Consider the following 20,456-nt stretch of genomic DNA (forward strand, 5'->3'; position numbering starts at 1 on the left):
CTTTTTAAAATAATGGGGCCTGGAAAAGAACAGTGAAAATGAGGAGTCAATGAAGCCAATTACTTGACCCCCCATTAGGTTTCCCATTTGTGAAACAGGGTCCTTTCCCATTTGTGAAAGAGAGTCCTTTCCCATTTAGGAAGGCTGCCTAAAAAGAACTAAGTTGCTCTCTTTAAAGGAACCATTAATCACACATTCGGTCAATGCAACTTTCCTTCCCCCAACAAACACTCTGCACACCACTCTGATGGTCATAAATGACAGTGCGGGCCCCGAATTTCTGTTAAAAGGGTCTTAGGAGGACTCCTTGGTTGGAGATGTGGTGGCCCAAGAGTCTTCTCTTGAAGCCGCGCTTACACAGCATACCATTTTCCCTTGGAAAACGTATTTACGTGGGGTGACTTCGCAGCTGGGAGACAGAGGGTGCTGGAGGCCGCTGAAGCCCATCCTTGGCCCCATTCACTGCTCCCTGGCCCACCTCTGCATTCACCTAGTGCCCCGTTGCCCTGTCAGAACAACATTCTCCTCTACTGTGCAGGGGGCTTGGGCCCAAATGACCTCTGTTAGGGGCCCTGACAGAGACTCCTTGAGTAACTAGGCCTACAGACAGGTCCCCCACTCCCCAGACTTCCCTCCACTCTGTCCTGGCCTGATGTGACCAGCCCTCCCCGCTCCCATTCCAGACATGGACTTCTCAAAATTTTCCAAATTAGCCCTGATTGCTGAGGAGAGTAGGAAAAGATGTCAGGGCAAAACCTAAGTGACCCTCCATAATAAAATGGCCTGAAGTCTTCTATTTTATCTTAAAAATTCATGCAAATTTGTCATCCTACTCCATGTGTGTTTTAATATAAAACATTTTAAAGAATCTAATGGTTAAATGAGTTTCCTCTGTTTAAAAGAGCACCAAGTAAAACTGATACTCTAGGAAGATGCCCTGGATCAGCCTGTGGCTGCACATCCCCCGGGCACAGCACCCACATCCTCAGGGAATACACACTCCACACGGAGAGGCACAGGCCTGTGGATGCTAACATCTAGTTTGTGCGCATGGCATGACCCTCCCCATCCTTAACCTGTAGATCCCTACTACTGAGCTACTGGGAAGGAGGTGCACAGGGGGGAAACTGAGCCAGAGGGTGGGGACAGCCCAGGGCAAAATCACATCTTCCAGAAACATTCTATCATTTTCATCTTTAAATAATTCAGGTAAGGGACGCCTGGGTGGCTCAGTCGGTGAAGTGCCCGACTTTGGCTCAGGTCATGATCTCACAGTTTGTGTGTTCGAACCCTGTGCTGACAGCTCGGAGCCTGGAGCCTGCTTCGGTTTCTGTGCCTCCTTCACTCTCTGTCCCTCCCCCGCTTGCGCTCTCTCTCTCTTTTTCTCTCTCTCTCTCAAAAATGAATAAACATTCAGGCGCGCCTGGGTGGCTCAGTCGGCTGAGTGTCCGACTTTGGCTCAGGTCGTGATCTTGCGGTTCATGGGTTTGAGCCCCGCATCGGGCTCTGGGCTGACAGCTCAGAGCCCGGATCCTGCTTCGGATTCTGTGTCTCCCTCTCTCTCTGCCCCTCCCCTGCTCACGTTCTGTCTCTCCCTCTCTCTCAAAAATAAATAAATATAAAAATTAAAAAAAATTTTTAAAATGAATAAACATTCAAAAAATATTTTTAATAATCCAGATGAGTTTTATCCCAATTTTTCTAAATTAATGAGCTGCCACTATGAATCTCTTTTCTTACCACCTACATTTTGCTACTTGGCTTCACAATTGATTCCAGCTATGTGGCTTAATATTCACAGTAAGACAAAATCTAATCCATGTGTCAAGTTTCTTACCTCCTTTTTTCTCTTCCAATTATATTCTCTGTGGGTTGTTCGAAGACCAGTGTTGACTGAACCAATCCAAATACATGCATCAGACAGAAAAACTAAATTAGGAATTTAAGAGTAAAGGTAGCAGAAGAATATTCTGAAATGTCAATTTGTTTTCTCTCAGTAGGTCTCCCTTCCCCCCCTTTCATATGAGCTCTTTACTTTCTTCCCTTTCTTCCCTCAAGGGCGTTTGCTCTTAGGGTCCCCAGAACCTAATGGAAGGGCCGACAAACTCAAATGAGAACAGGGAGGTCACATAAAAGAGGAAGCAGGCCATACCTAAGACAAGAGGGTGAGGTGTGGACTGTGGCAAACTGCACATTATCTGCTTCCCCCACAACCAGCTCTGAATGTTGCTACATACAGGAACGAGGCCCAAGCGTTAGCAGACTTTCTGAGTTTTTCAGGAAAAGCTCAAAATCTGGATTTTTTTTTTATGTGAAATTTGTCGATGTTCATCTTTTGCAACTTATTCTAAATTTTTAAAAAATTTTTTTAACATTTATTCATTTTTGAGAGTGAGAGAGACAGAGTGTGAGGGGGGCAGGGGCAGAGAGAGTGGGAGACACAGAACCAGAAGCAGGCTCCAAGCTCCAGGCTGTCAGCACAGAGCCCGGCGAGGGGCTCAAACTCATGTACCACGAGATCATGACCCGAGCTGAAGTCAGATGCCCAACCGACGTAGCTACCCAGGCACCCCTGCAACTTATTTTAAATTTTTAAAAGAAAACATATATGTGGGCCCAATCCAGTGCACTGACCTACCATTTATGATTCTCGTTCCAAATTCATCGGGAAATAAAGCATGATATATTACCCTCGGTCTAAAAGTGATTGCAGAGAGCCCGAAGAAAGAGAGAGGCCTACAGGCCCAGGAACAGAGGAGGACCTGTACCCTGCTTCTGGCAGTGCTAAGATCTCTGACTCAAAAGCCCTCGGGGTGCCCCAAGGGGGCTGATGCTAGGCTCTGAGCTCCAAAGCCTAGACCCCAGTGCCCCAAGAGTGCTGTGAAAGGCAAACTGAAGACACTGTGAAGGCTAGGGGTAATGACTATCTCAGTGTTAAGCCAGCTTGGACAGGAGAGCTGGGAACACAGAGAACTCCCCCAAATCAAGTGCTGCACGTGACCCAGAACAGGGCCTAGAAAGTAAGCTACAAGAATGCCTGAGGTTGAATTTGCTGCTAGGGCAGAAGTGGAATCACTTATTGAATGTCTGTCTCTCCTCCTCACAAGGGCAGACACCTGGTTTGGCTTGCTCACCGCCTAGCACTTGGCACAGTGCCCAGCACACGATGGGGCTGCGTCTTACAAGAATCGTGCAAATGAGAAATGAGGTATAAAATATTAATAAAATGCACTTTCTGCACGCAGTTTGAAATCATGTAAGCCCCTCCCCCCGAAGTAACAATTCGTGAAGAACTGCATAACCTCTAAGCTAGCAGATCATGCGGGTCAGAAACACCAGGATGGTGCCAGTTAGAGAGGCATATTAAGGCTGCCTGGTTCCGAGCTCGGGCAGTTGGGGAAATGAAAACACTGGGCTTGGCAAGGCAGGGATGCCGAGCACTACGTGAAAGATTTCAGCGCATTTTCTCTAGAGCAAGGCGTTGCTACCTCATCTGCTCAGTAATATTGCTTAGCACCGTGATACATGCAGCGGGGCACTAATACACGTTTAGCGATTGTAATTAGGTTGTAACTATGGAAGCGCACCTCAAGCAAGACAGCTGAGTTGTGGCTGCGACTGGTTTGGAGTAGTCAAAGAGCCTGGTTCAGGTTCCATATTCCCTTTGATTGTTGGGAACACACCAGCTCTCCACCCCTGGACGCACTGTGAGAAAGTCTATGCCCGCCCCATTCCTGCTTTACCCCCAGCAGCACGGTGGGTCTCCAGGCCGCCAGGACGGGAACAGAGTACCACACAGAAGCTGCTCTACACCAGCTGTGAAGGAAGGGACGGGAGAGAGAAAGGCTACCTCAGCGTCTGGAGGACTCAGGTGGCCTCCCAGAAGTAACATGGAGGCCAGGGTGGGCCCAAGGATGGAGACTGGTGATAAACCCACGCAATACCCTCAGATCATTTTCTTAGAATTAGATGAATGTTTCATGGTTTTCCTATCACGGAAAGGGCTACTCCTTACCCATGACTTTGGAGTCATTGGTATTTTTGGCAGGCTTGGATGCTTGGATAACCAGCAGCTTGCTTAAATCTGAAGTTCCCTGAATCTAAAGAAGAAAAGAAGTTAGTCAAAAGAGCAGACTTTGATCTCTAAGCTGGCTGCTTCCTAACCTTTTCAAAGAATATAAGAAATAAGCCAAAACTCAGAACTGGGCTTCAACCCTAAGCTCTCTTTTTCATTTCAAATCCCCTCTAACATGGTTTCATGAAGTCTTGGCCCAGAAAATTACCTTTTGCACATTTACAATTATCAGGAAGGAACTTTCCACACCTTACTTGTAACCAGACTGGAAATTCTGTTTGGGAAAACAGGGAAACCCCCAACATACACTCAATTTACTTTTATCCCTACATGGATGTCCAAGGGCTCAGGGCCCTGCCATCCCAGACAGCAGGACTGTCTTCTTTTCTCAGAACTTTTTCCCTGTGTGTCCTCCAAAATTTGCCCTCCCAGAAGGCAAGTAGGGTGCAAGTAACAATTATAACTATCATTTCTAGATACCAGGTCCCCTCTCCCTGGATCCTCACAAGAACCTTAGGAGATGACCTAAGGTTTTCCTAACTTCACGAATAGGAAACTGAGGGTCAGAAGGCAGGTCACCTATGGCTCCCACACTGGTGGGCACAAGGGCCAGGCTTTACACCCAAGTATGCCTGATCCCAAACAGCTCCTGCTGTTCCCTGCCTCAAAGCTAAAGCGATTTTCATTTTCTATTAGAAAAGCATTTAAATTACCATCATCCTCGGAATTGCTGAGAGGTACAAAATAATAATGTTGTGAAAGGGACGAATGCACTTTTTAGGAGGTTTACCAACTTTTCCAAGACATAAATTTTTCATTTAGTTAACAACCTCTCATTTAATAAATGAACCGGCAGAAAGGGTCTCTCCTCAAGAGGAGAAACGTCCTACCCAATTAAGGACAGGTCAGCTCTTCTCACTCCCTCTTCCTCCTCCCCGCTCCTGTGCTCCACCTTCCTGCCACCCCATCCTATCACACCCTTGGTGTTCACACTCTTCTCCCTCACAGATCCATGGAATGGTGATATCCAGGGCCCACTGTCAAGGTATGCTCACAGCCCCTCACGTGGCAACAAAGTGATGTGGCCCCTACTCAACTTTCTTCTTACTAACCAGTGCAGACCCCTTCAGAGCCACACTAGCATATGGTGTCATTTCCTCGGTGTGAACTAAGGAAAAATGTCTCCCATCCTTTGGGAAGTACAACCCTACTCCAGGGCAAATGGCTTGGCAAGCAGAGAGTAGGCAGATTCCAGCTCTCGGTTCCCCCCTTGGGCACACTCTTGTGTAGGGCCCAACCCTCACAACTGTACATGGGAAGCCCTCAGCATGCTCTGTTTTGTTAAGGGCGGTAAGAACTACAGGTTAAATTTCTTTTTAGGGTGGTCAGTTGAGTTTTAAAGTCACTTATGGGGCACCATGGAAAGCAAATGACTCTTTAGAAATAACGGTCCTTACCTGCTCACAGGTTTTAGGCAAAATGCAAGGTGCAAGATATTGTACCTCTGTCTTAGTATCAATCACACTGCCATACACAATAATAACGAATTTCATAGTCACATTATCGATGACCATTTCGTTATAGCTTGATAAAGTCTCCACATATGCCAGATTGGACGCCGCACACTTCTGAAACTCTAAGTTCTACAATAAAATGACATTTTTTCTATGAATCATACCAGATGACACATGGAATCAAGAAGAAAGCAAACTCACTGATTTACAGGCTTGTCAAAAGGCATATGGACCCTAAGACCAACAGAAATAATTTATTTAGAGTTCAGAATGGCCTCTGACAAGATTATAACTCAAGAGTTTTTACATCATTACTACTAGTGGCCCTGATTTACAGGCTGGCATGACCTCTCAATCAGCCTCAGCAGGGTGGTCAGCTATGCTTTGTGGATTCAGTTTTACCAAGCAGTAAGCAAACACCCCACTTAACAAGTGAACAAACAATAGCAAAAAGCTAAAACAAAACAAGGCAATATACTGAGTCTGAGTCATACTTCAAAGCTCAGAATTGTAGTCCTCAGAGCTGGAAGGGAGCTATTATGTATGGGTTGACTTGTGTCCCCCAAAAATTTGTATGTTAAAGTTCTGACCCCCGGTACATTAGAAGGTGACTTTGTTGGGGCACCTGGGTGGCTCAGTCACTTGAGCATCCGACTTCAGCTCAGGTCATGATCTCACAGTTCGTGAGTTCAAGCCCTGCATCAGGCTGTGTGCTGACAGCTCGGAGCCTGGAGCCTGTTTTGGATTCTGTGTGTGTCTCTCTCTCTCTCTCTCTCTCTGTGCCCCTCCCTGGCTTTCACTGTCTCTCTCTCTCAAAAATAAATAAACATTAAAAAAATTTTTTAAATAAATAAAGAATGTGACTTCATTTGGAAATAGGGTCATTGCAGATATAATTGTTTAAGTTCACATGAGGTCATACTGGAGTAGGATGAACAACTAATTCAATATGGCTGATGTCCTTAGGGAGATTTGGGAGCTCCTGGCTGGCTTAGTCAATAGAGCATTCAGCTTTTGATGTCAGGGTCTTGAGTTCAAATCCCACTCTGGTTATAAAGCTTACTTTAAAAAAAAAAAAAGGCCAGGGGGAGATTTGGACACAGGTACACATACAGGGGGACTCCATGTGGGATGAAGACCGCCATCCCCAAGTCAAGGAGGAGGCCTAGACTAGATTCTCCCTCCCTCATACCTCTTAGTAGGAATCAACCCTGCCAACGCCTCGATTTCAGATTTCTCCTCAAGTACTATGAGACAATACATTTCTGTTGTTTAAGCCCCCCAGGTTGTGGTACTTTGTGACAGCAGCCCCAGCAAACTAGTACACCTGCTTAGAGGTCAGTCCCATGGTAGGAATCCCCTGGACAGTGCCCTCACTCCGTGCACAGCTATGTGACCCTGCCCTCAGACCTTGGTCCCTAATGGGCAGACTGAACACTTAACTGCTGAGAGCAGCAGCTCACCTGGGGCATGAAAAGCATAAGAAAATTAGCAAATATCCAAAATTTTACAAGGAGAAAATCTTTAAAAAATAAGCTTTTTTGGTTTTTTTTAATGTTTGGTTTTTTTTTAAGTTTATTTATTTTGAGAGACAGAGAGTGTGAGCAGGGAAGGGGCAGAGAGAGAGAGAGAGAGAGAGAATCCCAAACAGGTTTCACACTGTCAGCGCAGAGCCCAATGCGGAAGTTTGAAGCCACGAACTGTGAGATCATGATCTGAGCCAAGATCAAGGGTTGGATGCTTAACCACCTGAGTCACCCAAGCTCCTTATTTTGGCTGTTAAATGCATGTAAATTTTGAGTTCTATGATTTAGAGGAGGGTTTGCAGCATAAGCTTATCAGTGTTTCTAAACCTCTTTATATAGGTTCTAAAAGTCTTAATTGGCTAGTTCTTTGATGGGAAAAGACTAGAAGGAGATAAGCCAAAGTGTTAGATAGAGATTCTCTGGGGGAGTAAAATCAGGCTAGAAAGTTATTACTATTTTCTTATGTTTTGTATTTGTATTTTCTAATTTAGATAATAAATATGCATGGTTTTCAAATTGTTTTCTTAAAAAATGAAAGGAGGGGCACCTGGGTAGCTCAGTCGGTTAAGGGTCCGACTTCAGCTCAGGTCATGATCTCACAGTCCATGATTTCAAGCTCCGCATTGGGCTCTGTGCTGACACCTCGGAGTCTGGATCCTGCTTCAGATTCTGTCTCCCTCTCTCTCTGCCCCTCCCCCGCTCATGCTCTGTTTCTCTCTCTCAAAAATACATAAACATTAAAAACAAATGAAAGGACATTCACCTTATTATTGAGTCAAATCTGACTCTGTACGCTTTCAACCTATTGGTCTTAATTCTCTCCTCTGGAGTTTCATACTAGACCCTAAATGTGTCCACCTTCTCATGAAGAGGCAAAGCAAAAGGAAAGGAGAAGAATCTAAATCTTTTTGCCCTTCCACTAAAATTTTTCTGAAAATTATTGCCACATAGTAAAGAAACATGACTTCCTTAGCATGACATGCTAATTTTTAAAGAATTTTTTAGAGTAGTTTTAGGTTCACAGCAAAACTGAGAGACAGGTATAAAGATTTCACATATACTCCAGCCTCCACATGTGTATAATTTCCCCCACTATCAATATCCGGCACCAGAGTGGTACATTTATTACCACTGATGAACCTACACTGACACATCATAATCAGCCAAAGTCCATAGTTTTACTTTAGGGTTCACTATTGGTGTTGTAAATTTTATGCATAAATGTGTAATGACATGTATCCATTGTGACAGTATCATGCAGAGTGGTTTCACTGTCCTAACATCCTCTATTTATTCGTCCTGCCCCAACTCCTAGCAACCACTGATCTCTTTATTGTGTCCGTAGTTTTGCCTTTTCCAGAATGTCCTACAATTGGAATCGCACAGTGTGTAACCTTTTCTGGTGGCCTCTTTCACTTGGTAATATGCGTCTAGGTTTTTTTTCCATGGCTTTTCACAGCTTGACAGTTCATTTCCTTTTAAAAATGTTTTAAAAATCTTTTAATGTTTATTTTATATCTTGAGAGAGACAGACAGACAGACAGACAGAGAGACAGACAGACAGAGAGAGACAGAGTACAAGCAGGGGAGGCACAGAGATAGAGGGAGTCACAGAATCCGAAGCAGGCTCCAGGCTCTGAGCTGTCAGCACACAGCCTGACACGGGGCTTGAACCCACGAACCGTGAGATTATGACCTGAGCTGAAGTTGGACACTCAACCAACTGAGCCACCCAGGCGCCCCAAGTTCATTCCTTTTTAGCACTGAATAATATTCCATTGTCTGGATGTGCCACAGAGGAATGAATTTATCCATTCATCTACTAAAGGACATTTTTGTTGGTTGTTTCCAAGTTTTGGCAATTACGAATAAAATTGCTATAAATATATGTGTTCAGATTTCTGTGTGAACATAAGTTTTCAACTTCTTTGGGTAAATATCAAGGATACTGATTACTGGATCATATGGTAAGAGTATGTTCAGTTTTATAAGAAACCTCCAGACTGTCTTCCAAAGTAGCTGTACCATTTTGCATTCCTACCAGCAATGAATGAGAGTTCCTGTTGCCCTATATCCCCACCAGCGTTTGGGGCTCTCAGTGTTCCAAATGTTGGCCATTCTAATAGGTGCATAATGGAATCACAATGTTGCATTTTTCTGAGGATATATGATGTAGATAGAACGTGTTTATTTACCATCTGTATATCTTCTTTGGTGAGGGGTCTGTTAAGATCTTTGGCCCATTTTTTAATTGGGTTGTTTGTTTTCCTATTGTTGAGTTTTAAAAGTTATTTGTATATTTTAGGTAACAGTCCTGTATCAGATGTGTCTTTTGCAAATATATATTTTCTCCCACTCTGTGACTTGTCTTCTCATTCTTTTCAGACGTGCGAATCTTTTAACCCAACATTCATATCCAGTCTCATTTTACTGAGATGCAACAAACATTGTTGAACTCTGGTCTGTCACTTTCCCAGTTCCTAACTTATAATAGGGGCTCAAATAATTATTAAATAGGATATAAATATGGATTGTAAATTATGCCAACGCTATTACTTGTTGGAGAAAAAGTTCATAAAAGAGGCTCGGTCACCCCAATAAAGATTTTAAAAAGACAGTAGATTCATATTAACATAGGTAGAGGAGACTATAAGAAACACCACCCCAGGGATGCCTTGGTAGCTCAGTCGGTTAAGCATCCAGCTTCGGCTTGGGTCATGATCTCACAGTTCGTGGGTTCGAGCCCCACGTTGAGCTCTGTGCTGACAGCTCGGAGCCTGGAACCTGCTTCGGATTCTGTTGAGAAGAAAAGCTAATAAAAACAAGATAAAAGGGGCCAGCCAGATGTTGGAAGCTGGATACTCCCCTGCATACTTTTGGCTTCTGCAATCTTGTTTGCCTCCTGTGTCCATGAACTGCCCAGATAGCACCACTGATAAGTGCCCCCTCCCCTTTGTCTTTTGTCTCTCAACCTGCTACCATCCCAGCCATAATAACAGGCTGATGCCAAGGTTCGGGGCTCAGCCTTTGGAGGTGACTCTGCTGGGCCAGGACCAGTGCGCAGTAAACAGTCTTTTCCTGATTCCCCAAGTGTGCGTGGCTTGTCTCTTCCTGGGCACCAAGTATTTGCTGTCACCCTGTGTCTCCCTCTCTCTCTGCCCCTGTTTGTGCTCTATCTCTCAAAATAAATAAACACTAAAAAAAATTTTTTTTAAAAAGAAAGAAACACTATGCCAATCAGTCCTCACACAGATCATTCAAAAAGCTGCATAGAACAAGCACCCAGTCCAAAGAGGAAACTCAATTAGCATCTACCTGGGTCTGAGTAGATTGGCTCATAATGCCGGGGATTTCGAGCTTGAAAGCAGAAGTCATTATGTTTCTGTATATTAGTGAAAAGGAACCATTATTTCCTCCAGAAAACTGCTATTCCTCTTGTATTCCCTATTGACAGAGTTTAGAGCAGTGTTCTCATCCCTGGATGCACATTCTAAACACCCGGGGGCTTTTTTAAAAATGCCAAAGTCTGAAAGCACACACAAAATATGAGTTCCTAGTTCTTGGGAATCTGCCTATTTCATATTTGCTGAATCTGTTTTTTTAAGGCATGACTGCAGGTAGCCTGGAAAATCAGCTGTGACAAGAGAACTGAAGATCTGCAGGAAGTCAGAACAAGTGTGGTTAAAATTCTAGAATCTCATTTTAGAATATCAGATACAACCTTCCTTTCTGTCTCTGTCTCAAAAATATGATATGCATTTCGTAAAAAGTAAATAAAAGTCCATTCATATTTTAATCCCATAACTTACCTCATCAATGAGACTTGATTCAAAATACTGATAGGCAATACTGAGTGCAAGCTTTAGCCATATTTTATATTCCAAGGATGGCCAGAAGACATCAAAGCCTTCATACAAATCCTCCAGGGAGATAAAGCAGGCCTGAAACCACAAGATATCGAGCAGCAAGCTTGATTCACAACTAAATTATAAGGCCATCAGAAGACAAGGTGCCTATAGATTTAATCTTCACCTGACCCCTTAGAAAAACCATCAACTCTAGTAAAATTATGATACTCTGCCATTTAAAAGCATTGTACTGTGGAGAAATTGTTTGCTATATATAAGATGATAAAATTTACAGTTCAATTAAAGCATACACTTAGTGATAAGCCAGGAAAATATATACCAGTCAATAGCTATGGTAAAGGATACAGCTCATGAGCCCAAGATTCAGGAAGTAAGCCACATAAACTTATCTATTTTACTGCCACAGTAGGTGAAGTGGGCTCAAAAGAGGACTCCTGCTGCCTCAATTTTGACCTCAGACTTATAGTTGGGTTGTTCTTTCCAGCTTGTCTCTTGGCTCAGGCTGAAGGCCTTGGGGACAAAGCATCCTTAGTTGGGAATGAAACTACCCCCTCAAACAATAGGAACTGCTCTGAGCCAGCAAGACCCCACCTGTGATTAACTCTAAGACAGTGATGGATTTGACCTTCACTGTCCACCTGCTCATACCCATCCACCTTTGCCCCACATTTTCCTTATATACACCCGGAAGTATTTCAGCACATTGGAGATCATCTTTGAGCTGCTAATCCACTATCTTCCTGGTGTTGGCCTCACTGAAATAATTTTTTTTCTTGATTCACCATCCCTCATGTCTCTCTGCCTTTGGATTTTGTCAGCAGTGGGTGGTGGAACCTGACTTGGGGCCCCACTCTGGGTGCTCTTGTACCCCTGCATGTTGGCTATAGACTGATTCACAGGATTTGTTTCCAGAGGCCAACTGCTTACCTGAATATGGAAGACTGCTCTTTAAGAATTCAAGCTACATGGACTTCAGTGACTTCACTTCAACCTTGTGACTAAATTCATGCCTCCTGTCCTCTTCCAGAAACTAAATGGTATGAAACTGATAAAGCAACATTCCCTTCTGTCCCACGCACCCCTAAGACTCTGGACCCTGCCCCTCCCAAAGCTGAAGCTAAAGCAAAGGCTTTGAAGGCCAAGAAAGCAGTGCTGAAAGGCGTCCACAGTTATAAAAAAAAGATCTGCACGTCACCTACATTCCGACGGCCCAAGACACTGCATCTCTGAAGGCAGCCCAAATATCCTTGAAAGAGCGCCCCCAGAAGAAACAAGCTTGACCACTATGCCATCATCAAGTTTCCCCTGACTACCAAGTCAGCCATGAAGAAAATAGAAGACAACAACACTCTTGTGTTCATTGTGGATGTCAAGGCCAACAAGCACCAGATCAAACAGGCCGTGAAGAAGCTCTATGACATTGATGTGGCCAAGGTCAACACTCTGATCAGGCCCGATGGAGAAAAGAAAGCATATGTTCAACTGGCTCCTGACTATGATGCTTTGGATGTTGCCAACAAAATTGGGATCATCTAAACTGAGTCCAGCTGGCTAAATCTAAATATAAATTTTTTCAACATAAAAAAAAATAATAATAGTACATAAATAACAATAAAAAAAAACAATTAGGGGCACCTGGGTGGCTCAGTTAGTTAAGCAGCCAACTTTGGCTCAGGTTATGATCTCACGATTTGTGAGTTCAAGCCCCACATCGGGCTCTGTGCTGACAGCTCAGAACCTGGAGCCTGCTTTGGATTCTGTGTCTCCCTCTCTCTCTGCCCCTCCCCTGCTCGTGCTCTGTCTCTCTCTGAAAAATAAATAAACATTAAAAAATTAAAAGAAAAACAAGTATTCTTTAAAAATACTTCTTTCATAATGGTGGCCATTTATTGTCTATACATGCCATGCACTTAGACATTTTCCTAATCTTCATAACGTCAAAGCTAGACATTCTCTCTTTTAATAAACAAGGATACTAAGACACAAAGAGATTAAAATATCTCACTCCAGGTCCCACAGCCAGGATGTGAGACACTAAATCTTTTCTCAGCTAGTCTACACTGCTTCACAATAGCTGGGTAGGTGGCTGCATAAGATAACGGAACCCAAAGGAAGAAAAGATTCTGGAATTCCTTATTTACTTCAGGAAGAATTAACTAATAGCCCACAATACAGACAGAACCAGTTTCTTACCTGTAAAATAGTTTCACAAATGGCAGTATATTCAATTTCACGCTTAAGCAGACAGCTCAGCTCTCCAATGATGTCTCCACTGGTACAGTATTCTGTAAACATGGTTTTGAACTCTCTATCAGACCTTAGGCTACTGTCTATTCCAAAGGTAGGAGGTGAGCTATGCAACTGCAAAGGGAAATACAAAATTAGAAACCTTTCACCAAACCAAGCCACAGGAGCTCCCACTGTTTCTTTCAATTATTAACAACGGAAGAAAAAGATTCTTTTTCTAAAATTAATTAATTAATTAAGTTTTTAATTTACACCCAAGTTAGTTAGCATATAGAGCAACAATGATTTCAGGAGTAGATTCCTTAATGCTCCTTACCCATTTAGCCCATCCCCCCTCCCACCACCCCTCCAGGAAGGAAAAGATTCTTTACTACACTTTCAGGTGTGAAAAAGGAATTAAGGTACCCCCCCCCAAAAAAATCACAATTTTCTTTCACATTTCAATTCTCCAAAGGAAGGATCGTTTCTAATCTTTATCTTCACAGATGACCCTATTTACAACTTTCTACTGACTGTTTACACCTTTCTACTGACTTACATCTTCCTTCTATAAAAATCCCACCAAAAGTAGTGATTGCTGTCTGCAACTAACTCAACCAGCCATTTCGAGTCTATTAGAAATTCTTATTATAATGAGCTAGTGCCTCTGGTGGAAGAAGACTAAATCAGACAGCATGAATTAACATGCCTCCAAATCAAGCCATGATTTCAGCACAACCTAGTCGCCCTTTAAAATGGTTAGTAATTTCCATGGGACATCAACAGAACAAGTTTTTAGGGAGAATACAGACAGGGTGACTGAGTCACTTTAAGAAAAGAACTGATAGGCATGGGTGGGGGAAATAAAAAAGCTATCAGATTTCAGGAGGAAGCTGCAGGAACCGACCAGAAGGATTACAGAATTTTCCAGAAAGTTGAGCTGTGCACATCAAAGAGGAAGGCTATTGTTCAGGACACAGGAAACAGGGAATGGAGGGTCACTGAAGAAGTTGCTAGGAAAATGCCCCCTCCGCCAGTAACCACCATTCAAACTTTTAGAGGCATTCATGCTTCCAAAGGACTTTGACATTTTTCTAATTTAATTTTGAATGCAATTCAAAGGCTCTTTGAGCAGTGAACCCTATCTCGGCTTTTTACCAACCAAGAAAAGAAGATAACATCTATAGGCAGAATTTAAAGACGTCCTTCCAAGATTCCTGTCTCTTTGTTATTCAAGCAAACATTGATCTAGGTAGCGCTTGGGAAGGGACTTTGCAGAAGGAACAAAGGTTACTAATCAGCAGACTCTAAAGAGAAAATTCTGGATTATGCTGCTGGGTCAATGTAATCACACAAGCCCTCAAAAGTAGAAAAGGAAGTAGAGTCAATCAGAGAATTGCAGCATCAAGAGAGGGATTGGCGGTACCTCAGCTCTAAGATGGTGGGGGGGTGGGGGGGGGCTGCATGCAAAGATGGAAGGGAGGTGTGGGGGCTGGAGGTGGATCCCGGCTGATAGTCTGCAAAGAAGCAGGGACGTCTGTCCTCTAGCCATAAGGAACTGGATTCTACCAACAACCTCAATGAATCTGGAAATTGATTCTGCCCTCAGAGTTTCCAGAAGGGAACACTGCCCTACTGACCCTTTGATATTGGCCTTGTGAGATTCAAGCAGAGAAATCAACTAAGCCCATAGGACTTCTGAACTATGAGATAATCTAAACTGCTAAATTTGTCCTGAGTTGCTATGGCATCGATTAAATACTAATAACATCTCCAGCCCAAATATTGTTGGACTTATACTTTAAGAAGACCTAACTAGCCCAGTCATTGCAGGAAAATTCCTCAAAGGAAAATGTACGTTGCAGCTTTTAAGTGTTTGATTCGACATACTTAATAAATACAAGTAGCAGTGTACTTTTGCTATGATTCTAATAGGAACATGACACATCTACTGGAAGCAGAATAGAATAATGGCTAAGGACATTACTGAGGCCAACTCTATGGGTTCAAAGCCTTTCTCGATCTGTTACTATGTGCCATTGCAGGGGCAAGCGAATTAATTCTCTGTACATCAGCTTTTTTCTATGAAAAAAAAAAGGTTATTATAAGGATTAATTGTCATAGTATATTGCCATTTTGACCACCCTTTAAAAAATTACAACTAACTTCTTCATCTCTCAATCACCTCTAACATACTGTATATCTAACGGCTTAGTTTGTTCATTATCCCATCCCCTTCTATGCCTCTACTAGAAAGTAAACTCTAAGAAGGCATGGATTTTTGTCTGTTTTGTCAATTCTGTGCCTAGAATGAATAGTGCCACTGCGTGGTGGTAATGAGGTAAATATTTGTTGAATGAATGAATGAATGAATGAATGAAAAGTGCCAGACATTTAATAAGGGCTATATGTGTTAGTTAGTATTATAATATACTTATCATAACAGTTTATTTCCATGATCAATTTTGATATTTTTAAGGTCTGAAATACCCCTTCCAAAAATAGAGAGCCAGATATAGTATGTGTATTATACTAAGGGTTTGTCACTTGTCACCATCATTTAGGATCTAGGAATTATTTGGGCCATAAGCTGGGGCTCACCCATGTATTCAGCTACCAGCATTCAGATTCTAAAGAACTCTTGTCCCCCTCACTCTACTGACCTCTTTCTCTCTCTGGTCACCAAATGCCTCCTACTGGTCAGGTAAAAGTCATATTTTCAAACCTCATCCTATTTGACCTCAGTAAGGATCTGACATTGTGGTCCATCCCATCATTCTTGACTCTCATTTCCTTGAGATAACTCAACCACTCCAAGTTGTTTATCAGAACATCATGGAAAAGACTGCTTCCTCCCAGAATTGCCACGAGGAATAAGCAAAGACTATAAAAACATTTTGTTAAATGAGGATCACCTTTCAGATGTTGGGTATTATCATTATCTCTCAGCTGTAGTGTTCACTCTGAGCAGAAATGGTTTCATTTAGAAATTATGTTAAAAATATGAAAATTTCCTGGTTCCTAAATTTCTCCTTATGTTAAAATCATATATATTTCAAAGTACATTTTTAGTAAACAATGAATAGTCCCTTACAATTGCCATTCCTGAAATAATTAAGTAGATTCCTTGTGGCATTTCACCTTCTTTACAAATGACATCTCCATAGTCGAAGTAGGCAAGTTTGGCTCTTTCCTGAAAGAAAAATAAAAAAGGAGTCAACACAAAAGTTTCATAGCCTACTTTTCTAAATAGAAATAAGATGTTAAAGCTGAAATGGGTTTCAAGTAGAAAAAAAAAAACTCCACAAATTGTATGCTTTGGTTTGTTAATGAATTATAATATGCTGACATGCCTCATCAATTTTATTTTAAAAGAAAGGAACAAGCAAGTAAATTGTAGACTTTGTGATTTGTACCGGGCACAGTGACTGATGGAAACACCCAACAAGTGCTCAGTTGAGTAGATGTTTACAATAAAGTGTGATACTTCTGATAAAGGAGACAGAAACAGGATGCTCTGGAAAAGTCCAGAAAGGCCACAGGACCCAGTATTGGGTGTCCAGGGAAGACTTTAAAGGGGAAAGAACAGCCAAGCTGAGGCCTGAAGGAAGGGTAACAGATAGCCAGGATACAATGAGTTGAACCCCATTCAGGGCAGAGGATTCGGCATATGCAAAGACCCAGAAGCAAATAGAGTATCTACAGTTGGGGTAACTGTAGATTTGGTATTCTGTGGCCACAGCAGGGTGGGGTGGAGACAGGCTTCACTAGGCATAGTGCCTAGGGTTCCCAACACATTAGGGACTCATAACAGTATTTTCATTTATTTTAAAATCAGAAGGGAATAAAAAAACTTTTAGGTGGAAGAAAATGCTTTAATACTAGAACATTTAATACTAATATATTTATCTTTATACTAACACAGTCGTAAAGTATAATTTTTGTACTTTTATATGGGGAAGAGGCCAACTAAGGCAAAAGTGCCAGGGCCCATGAAAAGTCATAACACAGCCCCAGTAGAGAAAGGACTGGAGAAGTGAGCCAAAGCCAGGTCTTGAAGAGTCTTGTAGGCACATTAAAGAGTTTGGGCTTTTCCCCAAAACCAGAAAGGAGCCATGGAAGGGTTTGTAACAGGGGAATTAGGGTGACAGATCTGCATTTTATAAAGATATATGGGAAACATATCTCGAAATCATTCATAGTGGTTATCTCTAAATGTGGGGTAAGGAGTGATGAGTTTTCACTTTTTACTTCATGCACTTCATGGATAACTTCACGATTTTTTTTAAAAAGGTCACATAAAACCAATTAGCTAGCTTATGTATTATTCAGACCCTTATTTTCTACCATTGACTTCTGGCTTCTCTTTATAGACTATTAGGTTTCTAATTAACCACACTGGCTGGAGAATGAAAGAAGGGAGGAGTAGTTAAAATTAACCATTGTAGCTGTGATGGAAACCACACTTGAAATCACAGTCTACCATAAGGGGTGTTATTTTGTTTACCCTGTGGATTTTAGCTAGTTAGCCACACAATCCCTGGGCTGTGTACTCCCAATTCATCACAATTTTTACCCTGGTAAAATTGGATTGAAATGGCTATCAAGACCCAAAATATTAAGGAAAGGGTGCACATAGAGTAACAGAAGTCTGTAAGGGGATAGAGAGGGTCCAACAGCCTTGCAGAGGCATGGTAAGTCAAGGATGGGAAGGAGGTTACGTTGTGGTGACAGATTCACCTCAGGTGTCTATGAATCATTAATCTATAGAGTTAGCTTCTTCTCATTGGTTTTGGCATTCCTCCCCATTCACTGCTGGGTGGTCAGTTAATTACACTTGTGAAAATTATTACCTACAAAGAACAAAATTCTAACTGTATCTTAAATTGGATTTTAACAAAACTAAGGAGAATGCAAATTATAAGAAACACTTTAGAGACACCTGCTTCCCAATCCAAGTCCATCACCCACCTCCCACATGCATTTATTTGCAATCTATTTTTCAAACTACCCACTACAGCCCTTGGCCATCACGTCAGGTTTCTTCCTCCTTATTGCAGCCACACTTGTGCTCCCCAAAGCAGGACATCAGATCCAAGCTAAGCCAGTTGGACTTCTTTCTCAAGAATTGGAACTGAGAGACAACGAGCCTGGGAATTGAGAACTGAGCCATGATATCCAAGTGCTGGAAGAAGGGTCCACAAATTCCCACCACTGATATTCCTAAACTGGCCTGAATCCCACCCTGCCCATGGTTAGTTAGCTAACTATTTCTTAGTAGCTTCTATATACCACCACCTTGTCTTTTCAGTCAACTTCCCCTTTGCTTAAACTAATTCAAGTAAGCTATTGTTACTTTTTTTTAATTAAAAAAAAATTTTTTTTAATTTTTGAGAGGCAGAGAGCATGAGTGAGGGAGGGGCAGAGGGAGAGAGAGACACAGAGCCCAAAGCAGGCTCCAGGCTCTGAGCTGTCAGCACAGAGCCCAACACAGGGCTAGAAGTCATAAGCCAAAAGATCATGACCTGAGCCAAAGCTGGATGCCCAACCGAATGAGCCATCTAGGTGCCCCTAGCTCTTGTTACTTTCAACCAAAGGAGTCTTAATTCAGTACATTTGAAATCAATTCAGAAGAAAAATTCAAAAATTTCTGATAGGAAGAAAACATTGGTATAGCAAAAAAGGAATCAGATATTCAAAGCTCAGTAGAACTTCATTATGATTGCTATCTTTCTAGAAAACAAGGAAAATGTCCTCATTGTGGACAAACAGATGCCTTACATATCTACGTGCCTAGATCACAAAATATGGTACAACCAAATTTATGGTAAAACAAATGCCATTCTTTCTCACAGAGTCTTCCTGATTCTAAAAATCTAACAGAGGGGCGCCTTGGTGGCTCAGTCGGTTAAGCGGCCGACTTCAGCTCAGGTCATGATCTCACGGTCCGTGAGTTTGAGCCCCGTGTCGGCCTCTGTGCTGACAGCTCAGAGCCTGGAGCCTGTTTCAGATTCTGTGTCTCCCTCTCTCTGACCCTCCCCTGTTCATGCTTTGTCTCTCTCTGTCTCAAAAATAAATAAACATTAAAAAAAAAATTTTAAAAAAATAAAAAAAATAAAAAAAAAAATCTAACAGAGGTTTTAACAGGTTGATGAAAAAGTTATAAATCTTATAATTTATACTATAGCCATTTAAAACTAGAACCACAAACTGGTGGTCTATGGGTCACATCCAATCCAAGGATGTTTTTTGTTTGGCCTGCGGGATATTTTTAAATTTTTAATGTGTGCAAAATTTTTAAAATTTGGAAATTTTGCATAAAAATTCAGATCTAAAAAATCTGACCTCCACATTATTAAATCTAATAGTCAATTTCTAATCTTCTTATTTGATCTCAGCCTCATTTGACATGGTTGCTTACTTTCCCCTTTATGAAATACTTTTTTCACTTGGCTTCTGGAACACCACTCTCTTTTAGTTTTCCTCCCACATGATGGATTACTCCTCAATTCTTCCCCCCCCCGCCCCCAGTTTTATTCAGATGTAATTGACATATAGCCCTGTTCAGGTTTAAGGAATACCACATAATGACTTGACATACATATATTATGAAACGATTACCACAAGTTTAGTTAACATCCATTACCTCATTTAGTTACAAAAACAATTTTTTCCTTGTGATGAGAACTTTTAGGATTTAATCTCTTAGCAACTTTCAAATATACCATGCAGCAATGCTAATAACTATGGTCATCATGGTGTATAGCACATTCCTAGTACTTGTTTATAACTTAGAAGTTTGTACCTTTTGACTATCTTCCTTCAATTTTCCCTGCCCCTATCCTCTGCCTCTGGCAACCACAAATCTCACATCTTTCCTATCTGTTTTGCTAATTCCTCCTCATTTCCACTCTAAATGTTGGATAGCCCAGAACTCAATCCTTGGATGTCCATAATAATTCCTAACTTATCTCACCAAGTCTCCATATATTAAATACTATCTCTATGCTGAAAACTCCAAAATACCTATCTCCCGTTTGGCCTGCCACCTGAATTCCAGTCACGTCTCTTACCGCCTACTCAACATCTCCATTTGGATGTCTCAACGCTTTCTCAAATTTAACTCATTCAGAATCAAACTCCTGTGCCCTCCATATAAATCTTCTCTTCTGCACTTAAGTCAACAGGGACTCCATTCCTATTTTCAGACTAAAATCCCAGAAGTCATCCTCTCTAACACTCCTTC

The 20,456-nt window shown here is 41.9% G+C and overlaps 1 protein-coding gene and 1 pseudogene across 5 annotated transcripts in view; one reads left to right on the forward strand and one right to left on the reverse strand.

Annotated features, from left to right (window-relative positions):
* The window catches only part of SLC9C2 (solute carrier family 9 member C2 (putative)), an 86,571-nt gene that overhangs the window by 940 nt on the left and 65,175 nt on the right, over positions 1–20,456 (reverse strand). For 3 of the 5 annotated variants that reach the window (XM_042925504.1, XM_042925500.1, XM_042925505.1), the window contains 6 exons: positions 16,305–16,403; positions 13,178–13,345; positions 10,925–11,056; positions 5,533–5,718; positions 4,016–4,100; positions 1,838–1,929 (listed from right to left, as the gene is read on the reverse strand). In XM_042925504.1, the coding sequence (XP_042781438.1) occupies positions 1,838–1,929; positions 4,016–4,100; positions 5,533–5,718; positions 10,925–11,056; positions 13,178–13,345; positions 16,305–16,403 (762 nt within the window). Of the gene's footprint in view, positions 1–1,795; positions 1,930–4,015; positions 4,101–5,532; positions 5,719–10,924; positions 11,057–13,177; positions 13,346–16,304; positions 16,404–20,456 lie in introns of those variants that run through there. The other 2 variants (XM_042925503.1, XM_042925501.1) reach the window with 2 other exon arrangements.
* LOC122212365 lies at positions 11,599–12,573 on the forward strand (annotated as a pseudogene).

Source organism: Panthera leo, chromosome F3, assembly GCF_018350215.1.
Source record: "Panthera leo isolate Ple1 chromosome F3, P.leo_Ple1_pat1.1, whole genome shotgun sequence".
Lineage (NCBI taxonomy): Eukaryota > Metazoa > Chordata > Mammalia > Carnivora > Felidae > Panthera > Panthera leo.